The sequence below is a fragment of the Pan troglodytes genome, chromosome 5 (assembly GCF_028858775.2).
Source record: "Pan troglodytes isolate AG18354 chromosome 5, NHGRI_mPanTro3-v2.0_pri, whole genome shotgun sequence".
Taxonomy (NCBI): Eukaryota; Metazoa; Chordata; class Mammalia; order Primates; family Hominidae; genus Pan; species Pan troglodytes.
This window is the reverse complement of record NC_072403.2, coordinates 141,002,940-141,029,143: the sequence shown is the minus strand read 5'-3', so window position 1 is coordinate 141,029,143 and position 26,204 is coordinate 141,002,940. Positions and strand designations below refer to the sequence as shown.

Below are 26,204 nucleotides of genomic sequence, written 5' to 3'. Positions count from 1 at the left end.
AAGCACGGTTATCACTCATAGCAATCTGGGTTGATCATCTATCTTGTAATCCCACAAATTCCTGTTTAACACTGGAAGACAGCACTTCTGTTAGCTCTTGTGTTCAAAAAGCTTTTGAAAAGATGCTTTAAACTTTTTCCCCTAATATTTTATTTGTAAAGGAAAATAAAACAGTATGTAGAATCAGTTTTCTCCTATAGCAGTGCATTTTTAAAACTATGGCTTGTGATTCATTAATCAAGCATAAAACCAAATTATTTGATGGCCCACAAACCAGCAACATCAGCATCACCTGGAAAGTTTTTGAAGTGCAGCATCTCAGCTCTGCCCTACTGAATCATAACCTATATTTCCACAAGATCACTGGCTAATCCCATACACATTAAGGTTTAAGACATACTGCTCTCTGTATGTGTGCATGTGTGTATACTGGCTCAGTGGTGGCAAAAAAATGTTTCAAAGCCCCTGCACTTCCAGTAGTAACTCGCCAAAGCCAATTATAATAGTAGTACAGATCCCCTAAAGTGACAAAGGCTAATTTTATTCTGAAAAATAAGATTATTAAGTAGACATTGTGATTCTCATTTTACAAAAGAAGAAATTAAAGTTTGAGATGGCTAAAATGTTTGATAAATGTTACACATGTAATAAGTGGCACAGCTTGGATCTGAACAAAGGAAAGTCTGTCAAATTTCAAATAATAATAATAAAAATAATTTACAATTCTAAAATAAAAATTTGATAATAACCACTCCTACAAATCACTGAAAACATTTTTAAAGTATTTAACAGACAAAAAGATAAGTGGGATATCATTTGTAGGCTCTAATATGAGTCATCATAACTTACTCTTCTGGTGACAATGGGGTCAATTTCTCTTGGGTCTTTGTGAGCAAACATCATCAAGTCAGCATTCAGTGTGCGGATCCTCTGAAATCTCAGGCGAATATAGCGAGCGGAGGTAAATTCTAGCAGTTCTGGAGAAGGATCATCGGCACTTGGTCTCCCATTGATTAAAGAGATGTGAATCTACACAATATGAAAAATAATTTAACAATTATGTTTTCCAAAATTTAAATATTGATTTTGTTTCTTTTTCTTGGAAAAATAAAGTTAACTTCCCATTCTCCCAATTAGTTAGGCAGATTCAGGTACATGCCTATGCACTGGCATCTAGTGAAGTAACTGACATATGTTATAGTCTTCTTAATACATGTACATGCAATTTGTTTGTTTATATCATAGGCATTTCTCCATATACTTCAACTACCTATATTTCTCTCTTCCAAGGCACTGCGTCAATTTGACCTTCCTAAGATTTCCATAAATTCTTAATCATTCTTTCTCTGAAAATTATTGTGCCCTAAATTACTTAAGAATCTGGGGTATGGTGGGAAACCAGAAAACTTGGGGAAAAAGTTATAAAATATCAGATTAAAAAAGGAACCCATTAGGAACTTAAAATAATTCTGTACTTGAAAACATCACATTATATAGCCTTAAAATATGGAGAACAAAAATTACAAGGAAAACTAGACAAATCTATCATCACAGTGAGATATTTCAATAGGTTGTTTTAGGTTGTCATTATCCGTATTTTTTTTTTAGTAATTAATAGGTCAAGAAGACAAAAATTCACCAAGAATGTAACATACTCTATGAAAATCACACTCTAAAAAATGTGTTAAACCTGAATGGAATGGTGAATTTTTTAAGACAATAATTCAGCACAGTTGACACCAAGAGAAATAAAATTCAGTCAGATCATTTTCTATGTGAAAGAAAAATTGAGAAATTGCCAACAAACTGCCCTCCAAAGATGTAGAAGGCTGGCAGGCTCTCACAGGGACTTCTCAAGAGCAAAGAATTCTGATGAAGAATAAACTGTGTGACAAAATAAAAGGTACTGTTGGCACAGATAAAGGAAGGATGTTCCTAATACTCAAAGAACTCCTGTAAATCAATAAAGAAATGCACCAACACCACAACAAAATGCACAAATATATGAGGGCCCTATTCAAAGAAAAGAAAATTAAAATGACTGTTAAAAGTTTATAAGATACTGATCCTCCCTCATAATAGGATAAATGTTAATTAAAAACACACTGATAAACTTCCCATTTTTTCAGGTTGGCAAACCCCACAAATATTGGTAATACTCTCTGATGGTTAGACTAAGAGAGTAGATACATACCTCTTACATTTACAGGTATAACTGTAAAATGATACAAATTTCAAGAAAGTCAATTGAGTAGTAACTATCAAAATTAGAAACACACAGTAATTCTGAGCTAGCAATTCCACTTCTAGGAATTATTCTACAGACATAAAATAATACAGATACTATATTACAGGTGAACTGAATATGGCTAATGGACTGAATGTTTGCCTCCCCCCTACTAAAATTCATATGTTGAAACCCTAATCCCAAATGTGATGATATTTGGGGGCAAGGCGTTTGGTAGGTAATTAGATCCTGAGGGTGGAGCCCTCCCGAATGAGATTAGTGACCTAATAAAAAGAGGCCAGAGAGCTAGCTAGCTCTCTTTCAACCATGTGAGGCTACAAGAAGTCAGCAGTCTGCAAGCCCCGAAACAGTCCTCACCAAAGCATAACCATGCGGACACCCTGATCTCAGATTTTCAGCCTCCAGTACTGTGGGGAAATAAATTTCTCTTGTTTACAACCCACCTAGTCTATGGAACTTTCTTATGGCCGCCCAAACTGACAAAGACAATATTATTCTTTCAGCATTTTTTATTATAATCTTTTTTGGTCACATCAAAGGACCGGAAATAACCTAATATCCATCAATATGGGACTGGTTAAATAAATTGTATATCTGCATAATGAATTATCTGCAACCATAAAAAAGAATGAGGAATCTCTCAACATACAGATAGGAAGAAGCACATACTTACACTATTTTTGTATTCTGTAAATGGATTATTATTACCTATGCAACAAATTGAACCAAACCAAAATTGTTAAAGTGAAATTGAGTGGTAGATTTTGAACTGAAAATACACATACACACTCACACTCACACACACATACACACACAAACATGCACACACACATGCACACAGTGCTAAAGGTACAGGGATGCAGGAAGTGGGAGTTCTGTGCTATCTGGGAGATGCTTGGGTACAGGACAGTGTGTGCACTGAGGAGCTGTGACTCAAGGTCACCCACTGGAATTTTCATCCACTTTGTAAGATGATATATCATGTGTGTTAATTACATTTTTTGACAGGAGAGTCAATGATACATATTTCCATTCCTAACGTCCTGCATTTAGATAATCCCAGGGAGCCTTTTACAAACTGACTGCCAATAAACTACTTGAGTCACCAGAGAAATACAGCAAACTCTGAGATGAGAAACTAATTCTGGTGTCACAAAGAATAGACTCAAAATGCCTCATGATAAAAATATGAATATGTTCCAGCTTATTGAATCTACCTGGGATGCTTAGTAAGGAATAGAATGCAATGTCTTCTAAAATATGAATCTGAAAATACTGAATCCTCTCTAATGCAGGGATTCTAAAAGAGTGAAGCAGATCTTGTATATTCCTCAAGATCCACATTTCTGGCACCTAGCAGGTGAGCCAGAAATATGTTTAGAATTGAGTTATATTTTTGGCTTAAGGAGGTTAGAGTTAAATGTTAAAAGAATGGATAAATATATGGATGAAGCCATTAAAACTAATTTCCCTCTGAGATTAACCTTGGCACCTAAAAAATCACCATGCCATTGAACTCAGGCTTACATTTCTATCAAATTCTCTCTTGACTGTCCCCAAAAATACTACTTGAAAGAAAGGAGGAAATCGCTACATGTCTAGGATTATAGTTTCTGAACATTATTAGAGTTTATTTGGTGTGAATGCTGTGGTGAATCATGTTTGTGCCGTATGAAGAATCAGTAAGTTTCTCACTTAAACATACAAAGGACCTTTTTGGAAAAAAGGTGTACATATTCTCATTTAGGTTAATAAACCGTGTGACAGCTACATGAAGGATTCAGCAAAAGAACACTTCTCACAGCTTTGGTATTTTCATCAAGCTACTCTGCCAAGAGATCTTGTGAATATAGTTAGTCCCAAGCTGTTTCTGGGATATAAAACAAGCCAGCTGTTTGGCGATGTTGTGTGCAGCTTCCTTCCACCGTTTTGTGTGTATTTTTTTTCCATTCTCCTTCAAAATAAATCATAATGTTGGATAGGATATTTCCACTAGCACAGCGCAGTGTAATTCCAAGTCCACTGGATAGCTTAGCATACTTCCTGATTTCCTATGGGGTGACAGCCAGAGGGTGGTATCTGTCTTCAAGGAAGATGAAATGTAGCCATCCCCAAGACCACCACTGTCTTGCTGTGAGGACCTGAGAAATCTGTGGCAGCCTCTAGTGTCTTCCAAAGTGGTTTCTATTACAGACATGTTGGTGGGTGTATGTTCATGCTGTCACAGGAATTCATTCCAACTGCAAATATCAGACTATGGCTATCAACTGGTTTTTTAGAGTTTAAAATGACACTCATCTTTGAAATTTGTTTTCCAAGGCAAATAAAGGGGGGGAAACCTTATCAGAAACATCTCTTTTTATAATCAAATAACTATATCAATATTATACTCTGTTCACCCAAATAATCCTGATTTACTAATGTAAGCATACTATATCAATCATGTTTGCTTTACAGATTAGTAAGACCTCTGTGCCTCAATGGCATTTTTATTTTAGAATACATTTTAAAAAATGATTTATGCCACAAATAATTAGATTTCTCGTATAGATGATTTTCCATTATTATGCTTGTCTATTTATGTTGCTACATTTGTTTTGGAAAGCTTGAAGAGCTATAATTCTAATACCTTCCCTAACAATACAAGTTTCTTGAGTGAATGGATGGATGGGAGAATGAAGGCTACCGAAAGATCATGAATAAGTATCAGAAACGGAAGTGGATGAAGTTGACAACTTGATGTGTGGTTTGCTCTCTCCTAAAACATTTTTGTATTATCAATCTCTACAAGTGTGCCAATGAAACAGGTAAAATAAATTGAAAGTAAGCTGACCCCAGGAGACAGAACAGTAAATCCATATGTGTAGCTTGAGATTAAGGATGTACAGATATGGACAAAGAATTTTTATGTAAATGAGTGGCTGAGACATCTGGGAACCTCTTAAATCCAGTCATGCTCAATATGGCATTATTTGGGGAGAAGTAACAAAAACAAGCCTAATCTCTTTTATTTTGACTGTGTAAAAAAAGAAGTACCATCACCCCTCATCAGTTATAGTTTCAGGGGATTTGTGGGGATTGGTTCCAGGACCTCCTGTGGATATCAAAATCTGAGGATGCTCAAGTCCTTGAAATGAAATGGCATAGCATGTGCATATAACCTATACACATATTTCAAAATTACTTAAATCACATCTACATTACTTTAAATACCCAATAAAATGTAAAGGCTATGTAAATAGTTGTTATACCATATTATTTAGGGAATAATGACAAGAAAAAAGTCTGCACATGTTCAGTACAGATGCAGATTTTTTTCTAACATTTTTCTTCTGCAGTCAGTTGAATCCATGGATGTGGAATCCACAGATTCAGAGGTCTGACTGTACTTGTTTGAAGAAGCGAGGTGAGCTGTAGAAAGCTCAAGGAAAGGGAACAATGCAACAATTGGTCATTGTGTTTCTAGCACAGAGTAAAGGCTCTGAGTCTGGCTCTGGATGGTAAATAGGTACATTTTGGTTTATTCCTCCACAATGCTCCTATTATTCCATTGGTCTTCCTCCATTCCACTGAAACTGCTCTTGGGAAAGTCACCAATGTCCTTCACATTACTAAATGAAATGTCCAGTTCTCAGTTCTCACCATATTTGACCTATTAGCAGCATTTGAGACAAGTGATTACTCCACTGACTTCCAGGACACACTGTTCTTGTTTTCCTTCTACTGCTTCAGCTACTCCTTCTCAATCCCCTTCACTGCCAACTTCAATCCTTCCTAACTTTCTCGTAATAGAGCACCACAGTGCTCAACCCTTGGCCTTTTCCTCTGCTCTGTCCTCACATACTCATTTAGTAATCCCATTGAAGCTCAGTTTGTACTAAGTGTATTATCATCTTTATGAATTGTCAGTAGCTTTATTATATGTATCAGCATAATTACTGAAAAATAATCTTACCATACCTTATCAGAAAGCTTTCACTGTAATTTAAAAAATCTTATTCAAATCAATGGAATATTGAAATATTTTTAAATGTTATAAAATATGAAAATACCATGAATATATGAAACAGTAATGCACGGGTAATTCAAATATACTGGATAAATGACAAGAGTTTCATAAGATATAATTTATTATACAGATTAATAAAATCTTTAGACCTTTCAGACTAGACATTTCCTTACCAAGAATCTTCCTGGCCTTAATGAACACATACAGGATTATGGACTCAATCTGTTTCCAGGCATTATTTCCAATTATATCAGGCACAGTTTTTGAAGTATTCTGTCAATTTTCCTTTACTTCATATTTTGTCATTTTCTCCAACCAAGAGTTCTCATTTTTAGGGTTATTTTTATTAATTCTAACACTGCTCATTTGCATATTCAGAAAATTAGGTACTCTGAAGGCTTAAAATATATGCTTACCTTTCAGAGCTTTATCTCTGGCCTTCCTCTTTATATTTCAATATTTCCCATTCATATAGTCAGTCTATCACTCATTCACTCAAATATATGTATTGGATATCTACTAGATAGTCACTGAATCATTTTTACTTTCCTTTCTGTGTCATGGTCTATCTTATCTTTAGGCCCTTTCCTCAAACACCTTTTCTGTGTTCTCACTGCTTGCCATTTACACAGATGTACTTCATATATCTTTAAAATCTCAGCTGTGTTGCCAATTCCATCCTCCCACAAATACCTCCATGGACTGTCTAGGAGCTCCTTCTATAATTTATCCAAAATCCTTTGACTCCCCCTATTTTTATTGCCAATTTACTTGCTTGTGTCTGCTACTAGATTTAAGTTCAATGAGGTTATACATTTTCTTATTTATTGTAAACCCTCAGTGTTTAGCATAATGATTTCAGTACATACTATATTATCAGTAATTATTTGTTGAATGAACATATCAATAGAAGTCCCCAAATACTATAGACTGGAATAGAGCTTCCAATGAATTAGCTCTTTCCTCAATCAAACATTTACAATTTGTGCATTGCATGTATCACTTAAAATTTGTATATATTTTAACTGTATTTTACCTATATTTTTAATTCCATTTATTGACTGTTCATCATAAATTCTAGTATAAATTTATTTATTCTAGTCTAATAAATTATTTTAGAGCTACAATAACTTATTTTTAAAAATATTATATGGGTATCTTCATATGTTTAGGTAAATCAATGAAGGATTATTAAATATACTAGTAGAGCCATTTATATTTTTTAGTATACTAGCAGAGCCATTTATATTTTTATCACAAAAAGAAAAATAATTTTATAAATGGATTTGTCCCTTCAGGTGCCTTAATATTCCTTCTACTCAGAACTGGAAAGCCCTCATTTTCATGCAGCATGTAGGGCACTGAATTAGTTTGGAAGGTCTTTAATAAAGGTCTTTTTTTTTTTTTCCTACTGTCACTAGAAATTTACATGACCAAACAGAACAACTACTCTTACATGTCCGATGACTACCGAGTGGCTTGAAAGGTAGTGCTGTAATAATAAAATGTCAAGAACTGTGCACAACCTTCTTTAACTTACCTCTTCCAAGAATACAAGAAATGGCAACTTGAACTGTTCAACAAATATGACTGTATCGTTGACAACTCTACCCCTAAGCTTAGACTTAACAGGTCTTTCCTTCTTAGATAAGAAGGTATTATGCTTTCGATACCTGACACTGTGACCACAGGTCACGGATGGGTGACCTGTAACCCATAATAACTGAATGGAAGATCCTGGTATCCTTCCCGCTGGTCATAACGCATAAAAGGAACACTGACCACTAAGTGCCTGAAAATTTTAAAAAGCTGTAAATCATTACTGCTTGATTCCAATTGTCCCTGAACTTAAATTGCCATTCTCCTTTTCTTTAATTTCTTTAGAATTACAGTCCTTGCACTTGTCATTCCTGAATGAAAGCTTTGCCTTCCACAAAATATTTAAACATATTCTTCAGTCAACACAATAGTCTTTAATAAATTTCAGCATAATAAGAAAATCAGTTTTCTTTAAAGATTATTTGCTATTTTATATTTTTATTTTTCTTTTCTGCTAGTGAAACTAGTTAAAAGGTTTGTGCAGCTTTTTTTTGTTTCCTGCTGGTCAAAGAAGAACATGTCTCTTCTCTCCCTTCTCTCTCTCTCTCTCTCTCTCTCTCTCATGTTGTATCAGAGTTGGCTGTAACATTTTCTTTTTGTACCAATAGCAGATTTCATGTGGCAGTGCTTTCTAACTACTATGGAACTACCAAACACCAGAAGAACTAACTTTTTAAAAATGATCAAAAATAGAAGCAAAGCCTTAGCTGCTTTAGGAGTTCCAATTTTATCAAAGTCTCTATGATTCTTTTTCTTAGAAAGCCTCTGGTGGTCGTCCTGCTTTGTACAACTCAAAGCAACCAACAAAGCATTTACTTCTAAGCCCCTTATTCAAGATGAGCTTAGGTTAGTTTCATCTGAAACATGCCCAGGTGGGTGACCTGTAATCCACAGAATCGAGTGAAAGATCCTGGTATCGTTCCCATTGGGCATGACGTACAAAAGGAACAGTGATTACTAAGTGCCTGAAATTTTCAAAAAAACAAAAAAAAATTATTAAATGCAAATTTCCCCCTTCCCTCTCACTTTTTTTTTTTTCTCTGAAAGGAATTTGACATACAGGAGTTCATTTTACATCTATTTTTAAATGCTTTCAAATAATTTTTAAAAAGTACTTGAAGTTGAAATATTGTATTTATCTTTGTGTTTTTCTTTCTTCAGTTAAAGTATATAATAATTACACAGATAAAAGAAGAGTTGTCAAAATAGAGCTTCTCAATCTCTTTTGGGAGCTTCTCATTTACATTTTATCAAATGCAGACACCACTGTTAAATCTTTGTGCTGTTAAGCTAAGACTATATAGGAATACACATCTAGGAAAGAATCTAAGAGGAGTAGCTTCAGAGCAAGTCATTAGAGAAAAACACCAGAAGGAAGTTCTCTCACTCTCCTCGAACATTTGCATTGCTCCAAATTTTGTTTTGGGTGTGCCCCAACCAGAGATATCATAAGAGAATAAAATCATTAGTCATGTATTCCAACCTCATTGCTATTTCAGAAATTACGATACACAAGATCTTGTACACAAAAACAATAGTAGTTATTCTTGCAAACTTACTGGATATGACACACTCTTGCAAGTGATCTGTATGTATGAACTCATATAAGATTAACTCATTTAATGGTTACAATGTGTTCGATTCCAGTCTGAATTCACTGAATGTGCTCATCACTACCCACAGAGGAAGGGTTCAATAAGCATTTGTTGGATGAAAAAGAACTGGTCATCTAGGCCCCTTTTGAAGACTTGTAGTGACAGAAAGCTCACCACTAGTGAGAGTCTATTCCATGTACCTTCCTTTCATTCTATCATCTGATTTGGGATTCCATTCCAATCCTGTCTGTGACAGACCCAGTATTTTAACTCCATCTCCTCTTTATCGTCCTCCTGTTGCTCTTCTGGAATAGTCTTTACTGTTTGATTTTCTGCAGATCTTGGCTTTTCTTCATGAATTTGTGTTGGATGAATTTGTATTCTATCCATTCTAGGCTTCCTGAGGTAGACTTTTTACCATGCCCTAGGTCACCACGTAGGACCTGTCATGGGATCCGACGGTGCCCAGGTCCCCTGAGAAGGGGCAGGAGTGAGGCAGATTAGAGTACAAATGTCACTAGGCCAAAGGATAGTTCCAGACCCAATATCACCTCCTGCCATTGATCCATATCAGTAGAGACCCTCCTGGTAAATAGAAGGAAAGCTCTATGCTGACCAAAATCAGAACTGAAACATGCCTAAGAGTTGAGGGCTAAAGCAGGGGTCCCCAACTGCTGGGCCATGGACCAGTACTATCTGTGGCCTGTTAGGAACCAGGCTGCACAGAAGGAGGTGTCTGAGCTCCACCTCCTGTCAGATCAGCAGCTGTGGCATTAGGTTCTCAAAGGAGCACAAGCCCTATTGTAAACTGTGCATGTGAGGGACCTAGCTTGCAGGCTCCTTATGAGACTCTAACTAATGCTTGATGGTATGACGTAAAACAGTTTCATCTGGAAACCCATCCCCACTCCCCATCCCCCCTGTCAATTCCATGGAAAAACTGTCTTCCACAAAACCAATCCCTGGTACCAAAAAGGTTGGGGACTGCTGGGCTAAAGCATTATTCTCCGGAAAAGAACCAACAACTCCTAAAGTCTTACTAACATCTTAATAAATGAAATTGGTTATGATAGGTTTAGTACTTAAGTACTTTAGTAAGTAAAAGCCATTCCCTAGTTTTCGAAAATACGTATGCTTTATGGTAAATTCTACAAAGAAGAAAGTGCTAAAACCTCAAATTATAGTGAGATGAAGAAAATATGTTAATAACAAAAATAAATATGTGAAATAACATGATCTCCCTTAATGTGGAGAGCTGTTAGAGAAAGTTCGGATAGAAAACAAAGTAACTGAGAGTACAATGACCTACATTGGTGAGACGGAACAATCAGTACACTTGAAAGTCAGATAACAACAGCTCAAAGGAAAACTTAAGCAACATTTTCCTGTTTTGTTTTCAGTCCCCGTGTGGGAACACTTGTTTAAAATAAAAATAAAATCTTGGAGCAGGAGGTCTAAATACAGTGCCAGATCCTGTGTCATTAGATTGGAACAAAACCTAGACAGGAACTTAAAAGAGAAATTCAGTCTCCTTCATTCTCATTCTCTGACTCAAAGGTTCTTCAGAGAAAAGTTGAATTGCGTGTGCGTGTGCGTGTGTGTGTGTGTTGAATTGTCTCTGTGTGTGTGTGCGTATTTTATGAGTACACAAATGAAAAGCTGTATAAATATATTAATTTGGATTTTTACTCATATGTATAGAAGCAGCATTTCAGGATAGCTACTAGCAGCCTCCACTGATTTAATGTTCAGAAAGCTTAAAACTCAAGATGTCAGAGACTTTAAATTTATGGAATCATACTAATGCATACAGGAGTTTAAGCAGAGACACAGCTCTTCAAGACTGAGCATTCCATTGGCTAGCTAATTTCTAATGTTCTTAACATTGTGTGTATGCAAACTGGAGTTCCTAGTGACTGTCACCATCCTCCCACACTCTGACACTTGCCTACCAACTCCCTATTCTCACCTCTCAATATATCAACATTCTCTGAATGTTCCCTTCTTTTGCCACCTTTCCCTCTCCTCTTAGTTTTGTTTTCACATGACTAATTTTTTGGTGTCTCTTTCCATCACTTCACCTAGTCTCCATTCTTCTTTACTTTTGCCCCGTTTAATTTTATTTCATCTGTAGAGTGAAATTGCATATTCACAGTTGGTCAAGTTTCTCCGCTTTCAAGTAAAATCATGTGTTCAATTACTCTAAATACAGCCCCTGGCCTAGCTCTGTAAAAGGAAACTGCAGGCCTCTCTGATCTTTTCTCATTGCACAAGGAATTTTTAAAAATTAAATTATTTTGCAGAACGAAATTGTATATTTTCATAAATGATGAGTCTTCACTTCAGTGGGTTTATAAACCTGAGTCTATGTGTACAACTGTAGGGATGTTTGTATGTATATGCTTTTCTAATACTGTCTATCCCCATGTGCCTGATACTTTGTGTGATTGCATGTACGTATGTGTGTTTGTGTGTGTGTTCAGAGAGTTAACCATAGTTTAAGATCAAATTTGTTGGAGACAAATTGCTTGTGTTCAAATTCTGGCTCCTCCACTTACTATCTGTGTGAATTTAGACAATTTACTTAATCTCTCTATACCTCAGTTTTCTCTAACAAAGGTAAATAAAAATAATATCTATCTTATAGTGCTGTTTGGTGGATTAAAATAAATAATTTATGTGAAATGATTAGAACAATATCTAGCACACAGGAGAAACTATTGTTAGTTGCCATTACCCTTGAAAGAGTTTAAAAAAATGTAAATGACACTGGATCTCTCCATTTAGCAGGATGTGCTCCACCCTTTATAGCAGTTACCTGTTACCAACCTGGACAGCCTGAGACAACATGAATAAGTAAGTTTCCATCCACAATAGAGGTGCTTCTGGAAATGCTAAGGTCACTGAACATCAATAGGAGAATGTGCATCAAGGAAAGCAGGACATGTTCTTGGGTTTGCATTCTTATCCATATCCAATTTTCATGCAAGCAATTAAGAGTAAGGTCAGAGGCTGGGTGCGGTGGCTCACGCCTGTAATCCCAGCACTTTGGGAGGCCGAGGCGGGCAGATCACGAGGTCAGGAGATCGAGACCATCCTGGCTAACACGGTGAAACCCCGTCTCTACTAAAAATACAAAAAATTAGCCAGGCGTGGTGGCGGGCACCTGTAGTCCTAGCTACTCAGGAGGCTGAGGCAGGAGAATGGCATGAACTCGGGAGGTGGAGCTTGCAGTGAGCCGAGATTGTGCCACTGCACTCCAGCCTGGGCGACAGAGCGAGACTCTGTCTCAAAAGAAAAAAAAAAAGAGTAAGGTCAGAGTTCTTTCTAGCTCAAATCCCCTCCAGATCTGTGCTGAGGTGCTGAGGCTGTTGCTCTGGGGATGGCCTATAGTCTCATCCCCTGACTTTTGCGGTTGAGATCAGAGTAGACGACTAAGGACCAACACGAAGGTTGCAGGAAGAGGAGATTGTAGAATTATTGACATCTGGGCAGTAGTTTGTGAGAAGCGGGAAATGAAAAACAGAAGACCGTGATGGAGAAGGGATCCTCTATACATCTGACTTCATACTTAAAATTTTGTTAGAGCCACCACATTTGTAGCTCAACATTGTGATGTACACAGATGGCAAGATATCATTTAAAAATATCAAAGTTCTAAGAAAGTGTTTCATTGAGGAGATTTGTAGTTAATTTTACATGGCTTATAGGACAACAACAATTTTGATACAAGTAAACAGTACCCCAAGGTTTAGGTTCCTACCATTATTCTGTACAGAGTTGGATCCTAATCATCTATTTACTAGGTTTGTAGGATGTTGGCTCTGTGCACCTCGACATCTGTACAGCACCAACAGATCCCTAGTTCCTTCAAAGAAACAGAGTACACAAAGGGACCTCTCCTCCCACACAACCAGAAGATGAAGTTTTCTGTAGATTTAGCAAGCACACAGTGTTCTTGTTCCTTTGCTGGACTCAGACTAATAACTGACCACAGGGAGCTGCAGGGCCATGCCCTCAAAGAAGCTCAGATACAGCTTGTGTTGATGGTTAGCTGGCAGGGAGTTGGGGACAAGCTAAAACTCAGGACCTTATTTTCTGTCGGGTCCATGCAGGATAGCTAATATTAAGAAATATTACAACTCAAGAAAAATGAATAAACAGCTGATGAGAGGTCACTGATCATTATTGTAAGTTATTTGTCTAAAGTGGACTTCATTTCACAACATTCCTTTTCTCTTTCCTCTTGACAAACACAGCATGAATGAAAGGTAAAAAGAATAAAACATTTAATCAATCATCCAGGGGCCAGGGCTGAATTGCTTTCTTTTATACATTTGCTGCCAAGTTCACAGAATCAGGGTTGTTTTCAATTATTTGTAATATGCTTTCCCAGAAGAATTTATAATAGGTTGTTTAGGCACTGTTCCCTTTTCTATTAATGACAAAAATACAACCATTCTTTCTTAGCAAAAAGAAAAGGGAGTGTAATTAGGAAAATTATAATGAATGTTGCTGTTGGGCTTAAGAGTTGTTTTGTTTGTTTGTTTTCATTTCTAAACTGGCTCACAATGAGAGATGGCAACAAAACTGTTTCATTTAACCTTCCCTCCCATTATCTTATTTCCAAAACAAGAAGCTAACATTAATCTCTTTATAGAGATAGTTTATAAAATGGCACCTGTAAAAATTAAAAATAAGCATTATTTTTATGCTTATTTGATGTCACGATTATGTAATGTTGTGCTCTTGTAGTTCTAACAACTGTGAACTTGGTTCCTTAAAAAAAGGAATACGCTGTAAGTCCAGTGAATATTTATTGCCCAGAATGCAATTCTCCCAATCTACTTCTAAAAATTACCCTTTCTCTCCTATCTCAGGCTTCTTTGTAGGTTTCCTCTACATCTTCCATGTCTCACTACTATCAGCATCACTGCCATCTTCAGTATCTCCCAGTTTGATAAGGTGCAAATAAAGACACAGGCTCATTAAGAGGAGATGCCATTCCATATCAGATGGCTAAGTGTGGCAGTCTTTTAAGAAAAAGAAAAGTGAGTCTCTAAAATCTTGTTTACAGGCAGCCCAATCAGCTCTATTGCTTATGTGGAGAGATGATATATAGACTTCTCTTGTCTCAATTATCTCACTCCATGGCCTAGGGCCAGAGACCACAATGGTCACACTCTATGGCCCACTTATATTCACAGTGAACCAGAGTGCACCACAAGAGAGCTAGCTTTGACAAATCTCAGTCCTATGACTAGTGCTAGTATGTGGTGGGGTTTGTTTGCAGGTTTTTCTGAAAATCTGATCAATATTCAGTCCCTTCTTTGACTTTATTCCTGATAATCCACCTTCTTTTCTGTTTCTAATCCTTTCTGCTCTATTATAATTAAGCTCTTTCACTGGAATACCATATGCTCTTCCTATCCTCCAATAATGTGCTGTAGCTGAAATAATGCTTCCTCCTAACAGCTACATCTGTACTTCTGCCCCTTTAAAATTATTTTACTGAGTCTCTAAAATATGTTATTTTAAAAGATAAAATATGCCTTATTCTCAATTTGTAGGATATGCACCACTCTGTTTTTACTTGAGTCTCCTCCCTTATACTTATATATCCCTACTTCCTAACAGTGGTCTATTTGAGAAATGATGTAATGGCCCTGATGAAAAGAGAGGAAATGATTCTCTTATGGCATAAACATCATCCTCAATGTGTACAATCTGTATGTACAGAAGCACATGTACACTACCAGCAATCCTGCTTTTCCTTCAAGTAAAAATACAAATTTGTATGTAGGTTAACACATTAGTTAATTTTAAAATAAGCATTCCAGAGTTTATAAATTCAAATGAGTGCATCTCTTTCAAAATAATTATTTTGGGGTGCTCTGTTTATAACAATATTGATGTTTCTCCATTTTAATACTTCTGTGTTTTTCCTTATTCCTGAAATTTTTCTTTAAATGGCATGAGGAAGACTAGTTCAAAAACAAATGTTATTGGGGAAAAGGAAATTAGATCACAAAAATTAAAGGTCAGAGTAGAAGTATAAAATTCAAGTTGAAAATTGAGGAAGATACGGAGAGCAGAGCCTGGCCACGTATTTCCTCCATCACCCAGAATTGCTGGGCTCCTTTCAGCTTCAGTATCCTTAAGAGTCAACCACAGGAAGTTGCTGGGAAATATTAAACTTTTAAGAAAGAAACTGGCAGCCAAGGATAGTTTACTTAAGAAATATTTCACTTATAAAATCAAATCTTTGTATTTCATTTAAGACTAATAATCATTCACCATGGAAAAGATTTTACTATATAAATGCCATTTACAGAATAAAGGATTTTACTGTATCAATGCCATCTATGAAATATACTTGGAGTTTAAAAATCCCATTTACAATAGCTATAAAAAAGATTAAATGCTTAGGAATAAATTTAACCAAGGAGTTGAAAAGATCTGCATACACTGCAAACTGTACAATGTTGATGAAAGAAATTGAAGAAGGCATGAATAAATGGAAAGATATCCTGTGTTCATGGATTGGAAGAATTTAATATTGTTAAAATGTTCATAATACCCAAAGCAATCTACAGATTTCAGTGCAACCACTGTCAAGATTTTGATGTCATTTTTCAAAGATATAGAAAAAACAATTTTAAAATCACATGGAACAACAACAAACCAAGAACAGTCAAAATCATCATGAGCAAACAAAATAAAAATAAACACATCACACTACTTGACTTCAAACAATACTACAAAGCTATTGTAGTATTAATTAAAATAGCATGGTACTGGCAAAAAAGAAATATGGGTCAATGCAGCATACTAGCCCAGAAATCAACTTATGCATGTACAACCAATTTATTTTTGACAAAGATGCTAAGAATACACAATGAGAAAAGGATAGTCTGTTCAATGAATGGTGTTGGGGAAACTAGGTATCCACATGCAGAAGAATAAAATTGGCCCCTTATTTCACATCATATACAAAACTCAATTCGAAATGAATTAAAGCCTTAAGTATAAGGCCAGCAACTCCAAATTGCTAGAAGAAAACACAGGGGAGAAACTATATGACATTGATCTGGGTAATAATGTTTTGAATTTGACCCCCAAAGTATAGGCCACAAAAGTAAAAACAAACAAATTGGGTCATATCAAATGAAAAAGCTTCTGCACAACAAAGGAAGCAACAATGTGAAGAGACAAACTATGAATGTGGAGAAAATATTTGTAAGCCATATATTCAATAAAAAGTTAATATCCACAAATATATAAAGAGCTCCATCAACTTAAGAGGAAGAAAAAAAAATTAAAAATGAGCAAGGAAGCTGAATAGACATTGCTCAAAAGAAGACTAACAAATGGCCAAGAGATAAATGAAAAAAATCACTAATCATTAGGGAAATGCAAATTAAAATTACAATGAGATATCATCTCACACCTGTCAGAATAGGTAATATCAAAAAGAAGATAACAAATGTTGGCGAGAATATGGAAAAAACAGAATCCTTGTACAGTGTTGGTGGGAATGTAAATTAGTACAGCCATTATGGAAAACTACACAGAGTTTTCCAAAAAAACTAAAAGTAGAATCACGATGCGATCTAGCAATCTCACTTCCAGGTATTTACCCAAAAGATGTGAAATCAGTTTTGCCGAAAAGATATCTGCACTCCCATGTTCACTGCAGCACTTCACATTAGCCACATTTTGAAATCAACCTGTCCATCAACAGATGAATGGATAAAGAAAACGTCGTACACATACACGATGAAATACTATTTAGCTTTAAAAAAGAAAATTCTGTCATTTGGAAAGATTACATGTTCTCCCTTGCATGTGAAATGTAAAACAATCAAATTCTTAGAAGGACTGAGTGAAATGGAAGTTACAGAGGCTGAGGGCTGTGGGAATGGAGAGATTATGTCAAAGGGCACAAAATCTCAGTTAAAAGAATGGGCTTTACTTTTTATTTTTTTACTTTTAGTGCACAGCATGGTGAGTAAAAGCCAACAAACTAGCATATGCTGTTTTATGGCCCTGAGGACCCATATTCTAAATTATCATATCAGATTTCTTTTTCTTTTTTTCTTTTGAGGCAGGGTCTGCCTGTGTCATCCAGGCTGAAGTGCAGTAGCACAGTCTCAGCTTACTGCAACCTCTGCCTACCAGGCTCAAGCAATCCTCCCAGCTCAACCCACCTGCGCTGGGACTACAGGTGCACACCACCGCACTTTGCTAATTTTGCATTTTTTCTGGTGGCGTTTCACCATGTTGCCCATTCTGGTCTCAAACTCCTGAGCTCAAGCAATCCATCTGCCTCAGCCTCCCAAAATGCTGGTGTGAGCAACTGTGCCCAGTCCCTATCGGATCTTAAATATATATTCAAGGATATGTCACTATGATATATGCTTGAAATAACATCTGAGGGATAAACTCTGAATTTACAAACTTATTTTTTAAAAAATTTGTATTTATGATATATTCAGTTTCTGATATTCATATTTAACACTTGATATTCAAAATTAGGTTTTGATTCTGGCTTTCTTTGTATTTGTAAAAGTTTGAAAGATACTTATTTTAAAGTACAATTTTATTTATGATATTGTAAAAGTCTTACCAGTAGAATTGTACACATTGAGAAAAAAAATGAACCATTCTGCTTCATTCATATTAGTTTCCTCCCCATTATGATAAGCCAGACTCAAGAAACATTTTATTTTTATTTAAAACTAAGGTGGTATCTTACGTGATGCCAAACATCTGGGTGAAACTGAAAAATATAGTTAGTCATCAATGTTTATTACTATCTGGATATTTGATGTCATGGAAATGATAAATCATAATTAGCATTTCAATCTGTCAAACAGACGTTCATTGAAAAACAAACACAACCTACTCCACAAGCTGGAAGGACATTTTAGATGGCCCATCTAAGTATAATTGTTTTTCTGGGTCTCAAAAAAAGAAACAAAATTTGTCGCATAGTTCATTTAATGATGTGTAAAGATAAGATATGTTTGTTTTATTCAAAATATGAGATTTTATACTGAAATGATACTGTGTTGAAATTTGATTTAACCTGTGCTTTCTTAATGATATTAATTACTGAAAACAGCAGCAGGCAGAATTATAAATTTAAATATAATTTATGGTGTAGGTTTAAATATGGGTATAAGTATGTCACATATTTTTGCCTGGTGTTTTTTGATGGCTTTTAATTTTTTATTGTAAATTGACAATTTCTAATTATGTAAATTTATGGGGTACAAAGTGATGTTATAATATATGAATGCAATGTGGAATAATTCAATTAAGCTAGTAACATACCCATTCCCTCAAATACTAATATTTTTTATGATGAGAGCATTTGAAATTTACTCTTTTAGCAATTTTAAAATCTGCAATACACCATTATTAATTTTATTCACCATGCTGTGCAAGTTTTTCTTTATGGACCTGGACTCCTTGCCCTGACACTGTTTATTTAGTAACATTTCATTTTCTTAGGAAGCAAATAGAATTAGCAATTTGTCCCTATGCATCACATCAAGGTCTAAGCACACATTTCCCAAAAGATTATTTTCATATCCAACAAAGAGAATATGTAACGTTTGCAATGCTTTTATGGGAAATCTCTGTGTCCAAAACTGTGTGTGCTTGCTCCTTGGTTTTACAAGCTCTACTTCATCTCTCTGACCTCTACAGGTAGATGTCCCTTAGAGCTCAGTTCTCAGACTGTTACTTTTCTAGGTCTTCTTGTACTTCCTGGGTGATATTATGCAGTCTCATGATTTTAAATTCTCTAATTCGTATCTTTAAGCAGCATTTCTCATCTGAATTCCAGAATACTATACACTATCTATTCAGCTTCACCAAAATGTCTAATAGACATTTTCAGTTAACATATGCAATGCTGAACTCCTATTCTTCTCTGTCAAAACCTGCTATGCCCACAGTCTTCCCCAACTCATTTCAAAGCAACTCAATCCTTCCCTTTGCTCATGCCAAAACCATGGACTCATCCCTCAGCCATCTCATTCTCACACCTCACGGAAAATTGATCAGCACATCCTCTTGGGAGAGCCAATTGGTCAGGAAATACTATTGGTTCCACTTTGAAAATGTATCTTCTATTCCGCCACTTCTCACTACTTTCATGCTGCTACCCTGCTCCAAGCCACTATCATTTGTCCCGAGTTGCTGTGAAAGCCTCTTACCTGCTCCCTTGCATTTGCCCTTCCCTCCTGTGTTCTGACATCAATCCAACACAGCTAGAGCAAGCAGATTTTCAGGGAGTGGGTACAGGAATGACACTTAATGTGTACAAGGTTTCTTTTTGAGTTGTTGAAATGATCTAAAATTGGATTGTGGTGGTGGTTGCACAACTCTGTGAATATACTATTAATAAATAATTCTGAACTGTATGCGGTAAATATATGGTATTTAAAATTTTTTTTATGAAAAAGATTGCAAAGGGTCTGGGATTTTATTCTACTTGCAAGACAGCAATTTAGCCTGACACAGCTTGGTGGCTGCTGACAGAACATATGAGACTTCTAAAAGAGGGAAAAGGGACTTTATTACTCACAGCCCAGGAAGCAGCATAAGCTTTGGCATATTTGGTGCCAGTTGCCTGGGCTCTACTTCCTGCAGAGAGATAGAAAGCAGGCCAGCTGATGCCTCCACTCACAGTGGGTGGTGTTACAGAAGAGGAACCCTCAGCTTAATGGGTTCAAATCTTTTCTTATGGGTGGTAAATATATTCCCCTCATCTGGAGGGAGACACCATCTCTCTCTTCCCAAGCTATGAGTAAACCTACCCTTTGCTTCCCAGGGGGACATCGTCTCTACCTTCCAAGGCTGTTCACTTTACAAACATCCCTGAGAAGATCGTCTGGAACAAAGATAGTCTGTGCACCTGGTTTCAAAACTTACAACAGATGTGCCAAGCTTTCTATCTGAATTTAGGCCTAAGCTTTTAGATCTCAACTATTAACCAAGATACGATTATTATTTCAAGAAAACACCACAAGTTAGAAGGCTTTCAGTTGTAATAATTTTAAAAAATAGGTATTTCTATACTGCTTTAAAAAAAACATGTTGAGGTTGATTGACATACAAAAAGCCTTACGTATTTGACGTATACAACCTAATGAGTTTGGGGATAAGTATGCACCAGCGAAACCATCACCACCGTCTCTGCCACAAATATATCAATAACCTCCAAAAGTTTTCTCTCACTCTCTTTATTATTATTATTTTGTGATAAGAACATTTGTAAGATTGACTTTGTTAGGAAAATTTCAAGCATACGATACAGTAATGTTAAGTCTAGGCACTATGCAGTACAGTAGATCTCGAGGACTTAATTCATCTTGTATAAATAAAACTTTTTATCCTTTCACTAATACTTTCCTGTTTCCCCCTCCAACCCAGACCCTGGTAACTACCATTCTACTCTCATGTTTCTGAGTTTTGACTATTTTAGTTTCCTTATATAAATGATATCATGTAATATTTGTCCTTCCACTCCTGGCTTATTTCACTTAACATAATGTCCTTCATGTTGTCCACATTGCCTGAAATGGCAGGATTTCCTTCTTTTTCTAAGGCTAAGTAATATCCTATTGTATGTATATGCCACATTTTCCTTATTTATTCATCTGTCAACAGATATTTAGGTTGCTTCCATATCTTGACTATTGTGAATAATGCTAAAATGAATATGGGAATGCAGATATCTCTTTGAGATCCTGATTTCAATTGCTTTGAATATATATATATATATATCTCACACATATATATATATGTGTGAGAAGGCTGGATCATATGGTAGTTCCTTTTTTTTTTTTTTTTTTTTTTTTTGAGACAGAGTCTTACTCTATCGCTCAGGCTGAAGTGCAGTGGCACCATCTCAGTTCACTGCAACCTCTGCCTGCCCGGTTCACACAATTCTTCTGCCTCAGCCTCCCAAGTAGCTGGGATTACAGGCGTGCACCACTATGCCCGGCTAATTTTTGGATGTTTTTTAGTAGAGACAGGGTTTCACCATGTTGGCCAGGCTGCTCTCGAACTCCTGACCTCAAAATGCTCTGCCTGCCTCAGCCTCCCAAAGTGCTGAGATTACAGGCTTGAGCCACCACACCCGGCCTCGCAGTCCCATTTTGAATTTTTTGAGGAACCTTCCTACTTTTTTCCTTCCATAATGGTTGAACCAATTTACATTCCCTCTGTGCTGATTTTATAATTTAAGCTTATCTTATTTAATTATCAGTGTTAAGAAGGTATTGGCTCATCCTTTTTGTTCTTCATCCTTTTTGTGGATGAGGAAACAGGCTCAGAGAGGTTAAAGAACTTGCTCAGGAACCAGCTAGAAAGTGGCAGAGCCCAGATTCAAGCCCAATAGTGTGGTGGAGCTATGCATGAGGTTGGGAGTTAGCGGGGTGGAGCTATGTGGGGGAACCGGAGTATATCAACACAGTGGGAATGAGCTCAGTTGTGAACAACTGCCCTTCACAACCCCTGTTCAGTAAACCTGGAGATTGCTGAATCCACACAAAAAGACAAGGAATAAACGTTCATGTAAAAACCCTTAGGAAAAAAATCAGATGGTAAACTTCATATGTAATCCTGCTTTTCAGTATTCTGTCTAGTGATACAGGGTCTCCCATAGATTTCCAAAGTCATGAAGCAAAGAATAGCACATGAAAGCTTGCTGGGCCATAGTTCCTGAATTTCACTTTGGACTCTAAGTATCGGTAAGATGGTTTGTGAAAATGAGCTCATGTACAAATGGAAGCTCCCCAGAACGAAATCCAGTTGCACAGAGTAAACAAAAATGTCTATGCTGGTGGTGTTCCATGAAACATTTGGTATACAAGGAATAAGTTCTCATATAAGATTTTCTCAAAAACTACCTAATAAATATTGATTGCATAAATATGGTTAGAAAAAAGTTTATTTCCTTCAATATTCTGGTAATAATTTATAAAGCAATGGTATGATGGAAGGTCTACAAAGAGTTAAGCTTCAAGTTTTCATAGTCAATTAGCTACATATACAACCAGTAAATCAGTTTAAAAAACTTGAAAGTTTTGCTTATAAGTTTTAAGAAATGTCTAAAACATTTAATGATCTTTTTTCACATAATTTTAAGAGTGAGCTGTAATTTTGCAATAGGCATCATGATAATGAGTCATAATCACAAATTTTATTTTTTCCTGCAGTGAAGCGACAAATAAGATACCTTCCCTTTATCTCAACTGAAGCTATTACCTCAGGGAAGATTTGGGGTTTTAGGTAACTCATAAATCTTTAATAGGTCAATGCCTCAGAAAATTGACTCGTTAATTTTAATTATGAATTCAAAATATATTGTTTATAATTTACTACTGCTTTGTAATAATGTCTTTGAGATACAGCTTTTTCCCTAGTTTTTCGAGGCTATAAATATAATTAATTTCTGAAAACCTGTTTATAAGGTATTAGAAAGTCTAATATAGAGATTCACTAACAAGATGACTTTATTTTTCTAAAGCCTACAATTTCCAGATTTGAGGTATTTGTTAGCATCATCTTCCAGAACTTCCTGCTTGATATAAAGTGTCATGAGGCTATGCCACTTCTAATATGTAAAATTCAGGAAGATCTTTGGAGTAGCAGACACACCATTGAAAACACACAGAAGATACAACTAGATATGCTAGCATACAAAGTTGCTAATCCATGGGAATGACTCATGCTAAATTAAAATATTCAAGTTAAATAAAAATGCAATGGTAAACAACAGCATCAAGAGAGTCTGTCTGTAATAAAAATTGAAAGTGTACTTGCAGAAGACACTGAGGACCTCAAAAAATTTTTTTAAATATCTTTCTTACTGAATTTCTAAATCTCCCAATTTAGAAAGTCTAGTAGACAAACATCCCAAAACGGAACAAGCACAGTGATGAGGGTGATTCATTTGTTTTTATAAGTTCCCTGCAAATAATTATTTCTGAAAATACATCCCAAGCCCACCATCAGTGCGGGACAATGGAGAAGGAGGTCTTTGTCTTTTGCTCAGCAGGGACCTCTAGACTAATATGTCTTCCCACCCACTATTGCCACACCACATGGTTCCACGGTTCAGTGCAATTTAGCTTCACATAATGTTAATCATTTCAGCATTCACAGGCTCCTTGAAAAGTCCAGCTGAAGGGGCATACTGATTCATGTGGCTTAAAAATATCCTTGCAATTCAGAAGCTATTTTTTAAATAAAGGCTAGAAGGAATTAGTATGAAGAAGACATTAGACACATTTGGATTCTTCTATAATGCCCACTTCTACATTTTCCCGTATCTTTTGCCTTTGTTCCATGTCAGAGCAAATACCACAGCAAAAGGTTGTGTATACCCGAGGATATTAATTTCCTTGAAGATTTCCTAACCCAATGTGAAGAGACATGTAGAAAGTCGTAGAAAAATCACTTCATAGCAGATAAATAAGCCTTCAAACAAAATAGCACTAAAGACAGAAGTTAAGTCATTGGCAGGGAAAGGTCTGACTTTTAAGGTCATATAAATAATATCTAAAGTTCAGATGTTTTGTGGTATACTAATCGTAATCTTTAGTAAATATTGTAAAACTTCTTACTCTTGATTTTTAAATCTGAAACCCCAAAACATTTTTATTTATAAAATAATTATACGTTTTTACTTAGTCTGATCCTGATAAAACCCTGTAAGCGCAAAATGAATTAGCACCTAACTAGTAAGTCTTTATGACTGACACTATCCCATGGAACAAAGCTTGTTTTATTTCATTTGATTTTGACTTTCCTTTTTGTAATGATAAACTTTAAAATTTTACAAATGATTACATTATGGATTTTTATAAATTTTTTTCAGAAATCCCAAAATATCTGAAACTCAATTTTAGCCTTATCTTATTGTGTTGATGACTCACACATATTGTGACTTTCGGACACAAATAATTTCTTTTGATATTTTTATAATCACCAAAATACATATCTGAGGGACTCAGGCTGGAATATCTTGAAATCTGCTCTGGCAACTTTAAAATGTTCTAGACATATTTGTTTCTTTTATGGACCCAACAATTTCTGGTTGTAAATAAAACTTCTCTATCTCGCATTAGTATACACGTGCTAGAAATTATATTTTCAAGTTTCTTAAATTGGTCATATCATGGGTATAACTAGAGCCCATGTAAGTGATAATTTTTTGATAATTAAAACAATGGAAACTATATTCCTTAGACATATTTATTAATTGGTTCTTCACACAATTTTGTGCCAGTGCATATCAAAAATAAAATGTGGGCCGGGAGCGGTGGCTCACGCCTGTAATCTCAGCACTTTAAGAGGCCGAGGTGGGCAGATAACGAGGTCAGGAGATCGAGACCATCCTGGCTAACACGGTGAAACCCCGTCTCTACTAAAAATACAAAAAAATTAGCCAGGCGTGGTGGCGGGCGCCTGTAGTTCCAGCTACTCAGGAGGCTGAGGCAGGAGAATGGCGTGAACCCAGGAGGCGGAGCTTGCAGTGAGCCAAGATCGAGCCACTGCAGTCCAGCCTGGGCAACAGATCGAGACTCCGTCTCAAAAATAAATAATTAATTAATTAATTAAAAATAAAATAAAATGTATAATATATGCTTTAGCCTACAATTTCCCTTATCAGATTTATTTACATAAGTATTAATGGAAGAGTATAAACATACTTGTACAAGATAGTCATTACAACATTGCTTATAATCAAGAAAAGTTAGAAACAACCTGAAGGACCGTCAGTGGAGATATGATAAATAATTTGCAGTATAATTACATTTCAGTGGAATACTATGTTAAAATAAAAAGTAAATTTACCAATGCTAAAATTAAAAAAATGTACAACATTTTAAACACAACCTCATAAGTGCAAAAACAAATCATAAACACCATGTAGAGGATAATTCCACTTGTGTTAAAACAAGAACTATGTAATATAACAAGAACACATTTTATTGATATGTCTTCACTTATGCATAAAAAATGAAATCTAGGAGGATATATGCCAAATGTTAATTGCTGCTAGCAGTGAAAAGAACATGGAGAGAAGAGGGGACTTTCTTTGTCTTTGGACCGCTGATCCCAAAACAATTCTCATATAATTGCGTTATACAATTTTGCACTATTTTTTAATTGGCATTTTTAAATATTACAACAAAACTTTCAGTATGCTATACTGCTATTTTCCCCTTAAAAAGTTTTCAGACTTAGTTCCTCACTCTTACGCATCATGGATAAGGAGCAACAGCCCATCAATACCACTAGGGTCCCAGCTTCGCCTTCTCTCATTCTTTAGGGAAGCAATTAAAAACAATAACACACTTTTCACAGCTTTCAGAGGTTTCTCATCAGTCTTTGATTCTTAGAGAGATTCTGACTGTATACTCTTGGCATATGTTCCAGTCTATTAAAGTTGTATTAAAGACAGGATCACAGTAGTTGGGAAGAGATTTATATCAGGTTCATTTCCAACTTTAAATGCAACAAAATAGATCTTTAAGTAAGCTACTTGTCTTTCCAAGTGGACTACAATAAATTGGTATAGTTTTTACATTAATCAGATGCATGTCTTTTAACTATGTTCAGTATGTTTAAATATGGCACATTTTCAGATAGCTTTAAAATCTCCAAGGATATGCACATATGCTATCTTATTTTGATATCACAATAAAGTGAGTGGATAGAGGAA

General features: G+C 35.8%; 1 protein-coding gene across 4 annotated transcripts in view; it reads right to left on the bottom strand.

The window, feature by feature from the left end:
* LAMA2 (laminin subunit alpha 2) overlaps window positions 1-26,204 on the bottom strand; it is a 634,923-nt gene that overhangs the window by 380,261 nt on the left and 228,458 nt on the right. For all 4 annotated transcript variants that reach the window (XM_016956287.4, XM_054686299.2, XM_054686300.2 and 1 more), the window contains exon 5: window positions 850-1,029. In XM_016956287.4, the coding sequence (XP_016811776.1) occupies window positions 850-1,029 (180 nt within the window). The remainder of the gene's footprint in view (window positions 1-849; window positions 1,030-26,204) is intronic.